An 8,083-nucleotide genomic window follows, 5' to 3' on the forward strand; every position below is an offset into this window, starting at 1 on the left:
TTTTTTTAGCGCTGATTCATGAAAAAAAAGCCTTTCCTGTATTTATTTAAGATAAAATGTGGACTGCCAAAATCTGACCTAAATAATAGCTCTGACCATCCTTTATTAAATTAGAGAGTTCAGCCCACGCAAGTTTGCAGCACGTGGGTCTATCATTTTCATGATCTATTCCTATCTCTCTCTGTTTTTTTTTTTTTTTTTTGTTGGTATAAAAGAAATTCATGGCAATAGCATCTTTATTGAATGCTGTAGTGGTTGTGACTCTTTATTAAAATTTAAATCATCATCATAAATACCTGCCCCCCCTTTATAAAACTACTTTAAAGAGGATTTGTCTTGGGATAAATTAATAGTAAAAATAAGGTAATTAAATGGTCTGGCTTCGGACGTCTCAGACAGGCTAGGAAGACAGACCTTTGTGCACAGAGACCATCATAACAAACCTATCAATACTGCATGGGGGTCAGCACCTTATACCCATAAGAGCTGGACACCTAGCAATTTGGGTTAAGACAACAAGCCCAGTAAAATCTTTTGGGAAAGTTCTTCGATCCAGCTTTACACCTCGAACAATGGATAGGTAAAATTCTCAAAATTATAACAAAAATCTTCCAAACCATAATAAACGTTGATTGGTATGACATCATTCCATAAATCTTCCAAAGATTTTCTTGACTGAATCAAATATCTTTGGCGATATTTTAGCAATTGCCAAGAAATGATAAGGATCAATTTATGCAGAAATCTTCATTTTGTAGAAATCATCAGTTAAGTCAGAGGTAAGGTTCAATGATGGGCCCTTGATACATTCCGTCTATGCTATATATTCTCACCGTTTTTGTTTTTCTCATCTGTCATTTGTCTGTTTTATTAAGTTGGTGGTAAATGATTTTCTTGGATTTAAATCCTGCAAACTCACATGACAAATCCCTGTCAGGTTCTTAAGATTGTTGACACTGTTTTTGTACCTATTTTCACTCGAGTGGTTTTGGTTGGAGTATAATGTTTCCGGTCTGCAGCTCACAGTAACCCTCCTTTTTTAACCTACATTATTGTCCCATTCCACGATCTTGAAATATCATCTCTCTCGTTTCACAGTCCCCTGTCCTTTGCAGCAGCAAACAACTTATTCAAATCCTCCATAATAATGCACTAGAAATACTCCAACAAAACTCACTGTACATCACTCAAGTCCAACCCAACCCAATAGGCCCCGTCCCTGATCTCTTCTCAACTCAAAACTCCAAAAACCCTATTTGTTTTTTTGTTCTTCCTCGGCTGTTCTAACTTCTCTCCTTGTACTTGTATCCCCTCCATTGGCCAGCTAATCCTCCAAAGCCGTTCAGCCTTTTTAACCTTTGCTTTATTCCCGTCCCTTTCGGTCTTTCTCGCTCTCCTCCACAAATTTTCCCAGTTCCTGCAGGGCCCCCCAAGAAGAATTTCGAAACCCCACTAGCTAGTTTCTTCGACTCTCTCTATATATAAATTGAGCAAGACCCGTTATTTTCTAAACCTAGAAGAACTCTCAAGCTTTCTCCTCAGAATACAACACCTACCATACTATTGCCCATCTCTCATTTCTCAAGCATACAGAGTCGGCACCTTTCTTCCTTTACACCAACTCAAAATTATATCATAGGAAGAATGAAAGAGTATTGGACCTCCTTGGCATCCCTTCTGGGCGTTTTGGCCTTCTGCCAAAGCCTCCTCCAAGTAGTCTTCCCACCCGAACTCCGGTACGCCACTGTCAAGCTCTTCAACAGGATTTTCCACTGGTTCTCCTCCTACTGCTACTTCGACATCACCGAGATCGACGGAGTCAACACCAACGAGCTCTACAACGCCGTCCAGCTCTACCTCAGCTCCTCCGTCTCCATCACCGGTAGCCGCCTCAGCCTCACCCGTGCCCTAAACTCCAGTGCCATCACCTTCGGCCTCTCCAACAATGACAGCATCGTCGACACCTACAACGGCGTCACCGTTCTCTGGGAACACGTCGTCACGCAAAGGCAAGCTCAAACCTTCTCATGGCGTCCTTTACCAGAAGAGAAACGAGGCTTCACTCTCCGACTCACGAAGCGCGACAAAACGCTGGTTCTTGATTCGTATCTGGATTACATAATGGAAAAGGCCAACGATATACGAAGAAAGAACCAAGACCGTCTTTTGTACACGAACTCGAGAGGCGGTTCCTTGGACTCGAGGGGACACCCATGGGAGTCTGTACCGTTTAAGCATCCAAGCACATTTGAGACCTTAGCCATGGATCCAACAAAGAAGCAGGAGATTATGGAGGATCTCATAGACTTCGCCAACGGTCAAGGATTCTACCAGAAGACCGGGCGAGCATGGAAAAGAGGGTACCTACTCTATGGTCCCCCGGGGACAGGGAAATCAAGCATGATCGCAGCCATAGCAAATTATCTGGGTTACGACATATACGACTTGGAGCTGACCGAGGTGCATACCAACTCGGAGCTGAGGAAGCTGCTGATGAAGACGAGCTCCAAGTCGATAATTGTCATTGAGGACATAGATTGCTCTCTAAGTTTGACGAACAGGAAGAATGCTACTAGTACTAGTTCGTCCGCGAGAAGCGGTACTTACAGTGACATGGGTGAAATGCGAGGTGGGGGGTGTGGCTCTGGTGACGATGGTGGGAATAATACGATTACGCTCTCGGGGTTGTTAAATTTTACGGACGGGTTATGGTCTTGTTGTGGGAGCGAGAGGATTTTCGTGTTCACCACGAACCACATTGAGAAGCTTGACCCGGCATTGCTGAGGAGTGGGAGGATGGATATGCACATATTCATGAGCTATTGCTCATTTCCGGCGTTGAAGATACTTTTGAAGAATTACTTAGGGTTTGATGAGGTTGATTTGGATGATACGGTCTTGCAGGAATTGGAGGGTGTCGTTGACAAGGCCGAGATGACTCCAGCGGATGTTAGCGAGGTCTTGATCAAGAACCGGAGGGATAAGGTAAAGGCAGTGAGGGAGTTGTTGGAGGCGTTGAAGGTGAGGGCGGAGAGGAACGCAAAGAAGGGCGGGTTGTCGAGGGAGAGGGATGTGGAGGAGGCCGAGGAGCAGGAGAAGAGGGCCTTGGAGACACCAAAGCAAGGATGTGAGTTTCAGGAGGAGAGTTGCAGGAAAGAAAAAGAAAACGAGGAGAAAGATGATGGCACAATAGAGAAATGAAGGCCTTTGGTTTTCCTATTTTAAAATTTTTTTCTTCTGTGTTTTGCTTTGGTGCAGAAAAGGTAGGGATGAAATTTGCATATTGCTCCTTCAAGTTATTAGAGCTTTTGATCCTTTCCTTCTTAATTTTTGGTGTTTAAACATGTCATGTATATCCATATCGTGTGCTTGAATAATGAACCAAAATGATGTGGGTCCATAAATTGGCTTATTTAAATGTGGTGTGGTTAGCTTGCTGCCCATAGGGTCTATACTCCTTCCATGTTACTCGCTCATCCAAAAATCACATGCGTTTATCGCGATCCCTCCTTTATATCCCCTACAAGTGCTACACTGATCAGTACCTTGACATAGACTGCTCGCTAGCGATCTGGGTTTTTTGTGACCACCTGGGAACAAATCCGTGTGTCGATGAGACATTTTGGAAATATTCAAGTATATAAATCGGGTCTATAATACAACCCAGAATATATTTTGGCCGTAAATACGCTGTTATTGTTTATGCCACTGTTTGAAAGAAAACAAGTTCTACAATGTTGTTAATGGGATGTTATTTTCAACAATTTTCTCCCCTGTTTCAATTAATGCCAATCTAGGAGAAGATTGTGTGAGTGGATAGGATTCGAGGGCGAGGGTGAATAGGATCAGAATAAAGACGCGAAGAAAAAGGTGATACAACAGAACAAGCTCAGATTTTGTGTTCGGAAAAAGAAGGATCGAGTAGCAAAAGCAGCTGGAAAAGTCTTCACTTACAATGAGAAAAAGTTGACATTTTTGTTGTTGATTTTGATATTGAGTTGGAAAGGCCAGTGGGTTGTCAAGCCCAGAGTAGATCTTGACAGACAGACGTGTTGGGTGACAAATGACCAACAACCTCCTTTAAATTTTTACATGGAAAACATGCAATTTTGAGCAGCATGAAAAGGAAGACTTCTTTATTATTATTATTTTAACATTTTATTTACTTTCTTCTCCTTTAGTTCTTTTTGGTTTTGGGCATAATAGGAGTAGGGTGGCCGCCGACATGGCCATTTACTTTGTACACACGTTTTTTTATATTTTTGATAAGTTACCTTTGTACACACTTTTCGTGAAGCAATGTTATTTTAATAAATAAAATAAAACACGATCAAAGTTCTATCCTTTCTATACTCAATTCATTAGCCTTGTCTTGCCAATTCTTTTCGGTTTGGATTATAATTTTCCTTCAATTTTAATTACCATTAAAAGCCTCAAATATTTTCAACTATAGACGTCTTTTGGAAGAGTAATGATACACAATATTTTTCATAATATATTATGCAAAATAAGAGCATTTTTATAAAATAATATTACTTTTATATAATATTTTATAATAATATTTTTTATTTTAAAATATGATTATAAAATATACTGTAAAAAGTGTCAATGTATTTGTCAATTTTTCCCTTTTGAAAGAGCTTGCAGCTAAACCCTCAAACACTTTGCAATTTCCAAGACGCTTCTCCCTTTGAAGTACAAAAAGTTTGCGTATCAGAATTGATTTCGCAATTAAAGTCCTAAAGGCTATGCCCTGCTTTGAAAGTGGAGGTTCCGGAGGTTGAAAGAAACGGATTTGGGTAGTAGAGAATTTTTTATTTTATATGAAAATTTAAAATATTATTTTTTAATTTATTATTATTTTAAATTTTAAAAAAATTAAATTCAAACTTAAAAAAATTAAATTATTTATTATATTTTTTATGAGAATTTTAAAAAAATATAATGATGAGATGAAATGAGATGAAAATTTTGTATTTTGTCTTAGTTGCCAAACCTGTTCGTTGGACTGGTTTGGTTACATAAAACTAAACTATCTCATTTCATCTCATATAATCATTATAATTTTTTTTAAATTCTACATAAAATATAATAAATAATTCAATTTTTTAAACTTTGAAATAAAAATAATATTAAAATTTTATATTATAATAATATTTTATTTAATTTTTAACAAAACATTTTATTTCATCTCATTTCATCTGAACTGTATAATTAAACAAAGCCGAGTCATGTAAATATTACAAGGAAATTGGCATTGAGCTAAACATTAAAAACTTCCAACGGAAGGTTCAAGTTTTATTATTTATTGGACCAATTAATGTCAATTTCTTCTCTTTTTTTTTTTTTTTTTGTAAGACCTACAAATTACCATGATTTTTAAGTTTTTCTTCTTAGAGTAATTATTATAATGTTTTTTTCATCGTTGTAAATTCTGGATGGTTTTACAATGAGGCCTTTATGAAACTAATTAATTTAAAATTTGGGTCCATTGATGTTAGAAGAATGGCTCAGATTTGTAACCATTATATTATGTAATGTGGGACTTTCTCGTTGAAAGTAGATTAGGTGAGATTGAAACAGGTCTCATACTCATATCTTATTGACAGACGTGTACCCACGCAAATTAGGACCTGATCAGCTTTGGAGTTATATTCTATGCCCATTTTCGGTGGTAGCAAACTCAACAAATGAAAGAGGAAAAAAGAAGATGAAGATGAAGAAAATCACTGGAAATAGGCGGTACTAGTTGTTGTGGCTCTTGGCATCTTGTGCTGTACCCTGTGCATGGGAAGTACTTTCTTTTCTGAATTATAGGTCATTAGTCCAAGTTTTGCACACAACAGCAGCAAGCAGATTAAAGTGACCCTCTTTAGGACATTGAAGCTGTCTTTTTAAAAAAAAAAAAATTAATAATAATAATAATAATAAAAAGAGTACAAATCCAATTCACGCACATCAACATCCATTCATGCTAAGCAACAAACGCTGCAATCCATTCCATCTTCCTTGAAGATCAATGCAAAGATTTTTATTCCTACGGTTCGCCACTGAGCCATGAAGCATGTCCCCACAAACAATGAATAGCTTTTTGTCTTGGAATGCTCTTCTAAAGCTCCAACAATCAGTCCAATGCCTCATTTCATTGCCTTTAAGCTTACTCCCAATTTTACAGAGAATAATAATTTCAACGGTGCCCTCTTGCTTGCTGTTTCTTTGTTGCCAGAGGATCTTGGACCAGTTTGTAAATCTGCAGGAATTCCACTGCACCTGAATTGTGATATATAGTCCAAGATGCATCGATTCCAAAATTTAAAAAAAAAAAAAAAAATCCTCAGAAAAAATTGCCTCCATTCTTTGCAGCAAGTTGTCAAACGAGAACCCAATATTCTTTGGTTCCATTTTTAACCCACACACATTAAAGGCTTTGCTTGCTTCAATGAGTATATAGATAAATTCTCATATAACATGATGAAGTCCAGGAAGAAAGCCTCTCAAGAAATATATATATATATAAATATATATTGGAGTGAATGATCTTAAATATACGATCTTCTGCACTAGGTTTTAAGATGATTGTATGGCATGCATGCAAATATTATACGAAATGATAATGAATATATATTATCATTTGGGTATAAATGAATCTGATACTCACGTGTAAACGAAGAAGATTGACCATTAACGTCTGTTTCATCGTCAAAAAAGGCTTAGAATCATGTATAGACCAAAAGGTGTAAAGAAAGAGTGAAGACCATCACTTTTCTCACGCTGTCAGATTGGATTCTTAGACCAATTAGCGAAAGGGACAAAGCCTAATTGTATTGTTGGTTGTTGGAGCATCTTCCTTCCCTCAATGCATGGTTCGATCCATCCTCCCAAGATCTCGGGTGGTCTATCAGTTTATGCATGTATGTTCAAGCAATAATTTTTTTTTTTTTTTTGGAAAATGTTTTCTATACTTGTAATTTCATACTCTAAAAAACGACCCTTCTTATCACGAAAAAATAATAAAAAATAAAAAACAATCCATGGCCGTAATAAGCACAACCATCAACAGCCATTTGACCCCACACCTAACAACGAAATTAGAAATATTTTTTTTTTCCCTTCCGATAAGGATCTCTGGAGTTCTGTATTGGCTAATATTTTAATAACAACTTTACAATATCATTCAGAACCAAACAAAAAATAAGAACTTATATTCTTATATATCAAACCTAACCAAATCTTAGGTCTGCCAATTAATATCGATGGCTATCAATTATTCCGAATAAATGGACATTATCTTTGGCAATTTAGACAGAGGTGAGTCCCCAAAGTGACAAACCTCGCAACTCTTTTTTATTTAAATGGCTGCATATCGTGTATTTTTTAAGAATAAATATAGATAGAAGCTACAATTAGAAGCATCCGTTTTGCACATATGATATGGTATCATCTAGACCACACATCTTTCCAAGTGAGTATTGGAAACAATCAACTAGAAGTAGTCACGCAATGAGTGTAAAATATACACTACTATAATAACTTCTCTCTAGCATTACTCATTTTTTAATGGCTCTTTTCTATTAGAAGTAAGTCCCCACCAAGAGTAAATTTTCTTTAAATCAAGGCTCAATCCATACTCCATCTCTCTTAAGGGATTTCTCATTCCCATTTCTGATCTCCTTAACTCTTTAAAGCAGGCCCAACGAGTATAGCTCTCTACTTAGGATGGTTGGGATTTGGGCAGAGCCCTAAGAAGGATAGTTTGGATTTGGGCTATCCATTATTTCTCAAGCTAGGCCCAAAGAATGTAGCTTTATTTAGGATTGTTGGGACTTGGGCTTTCTTAACACTATTTAAATCTAGCCCAACGAATATAGATCTGAATAGGATAGTTGGGGTTTGGAGCAGGTACGTTTGGATAGTAAGAAGTGTTGAAAAATATTGAGAATATTTATGAATAATAATGAAAAAATAATAATAAAATATTAAATAATAATAAATAATAAATAATAAAAAAATAGATAAAAAATAATAATAAAATAAAAAATAATAGTGAGAGTAGTTAAATGTACTGGTCCTTGCCAAACATAGA

General features: G+C 36.8%; 1 protein-coding gene across 1 annotated transcript; it reads left to right on the forward strand.

Moving 5' to 3' along the window:
* The first annotated feature begins 1,325 nt into the window (after positions 1-1,325).
* On the forward strand, positions 1,326-3,451 carry LOC108998903 (AAA-ATPase At5g57480-like). The gene has a single exon (XM_018975663.2). The coding sequence runs from the start codon at positions 1,645-1,647 to the stop codon at positions 3,199-3,201; it is 1,557 nt and encodes a 518-aa protein (XP_018831208.1). The 5' UTR covers positions 1,326-1,644; the 3' UTR covers positions 3,202-3,451.
* The last annotated feature ends 4,632 nt before the right edge of the window (positions 3,452-8,083 follow it).

The sequence above is a fragment of the Juglans regia genome, chromosome 11, assembly GCF_001411555.2.
Source record: "Juglans regia cultivar Chandler chromosome 11, Walnut 2.0, whole genome shotgun sequence".
NCBI lineage: Eukaryota > Viridiplantae > Streptophyta > Magnoliopsida > Fagales > Juglandaceae > Juglans > Juglans regia.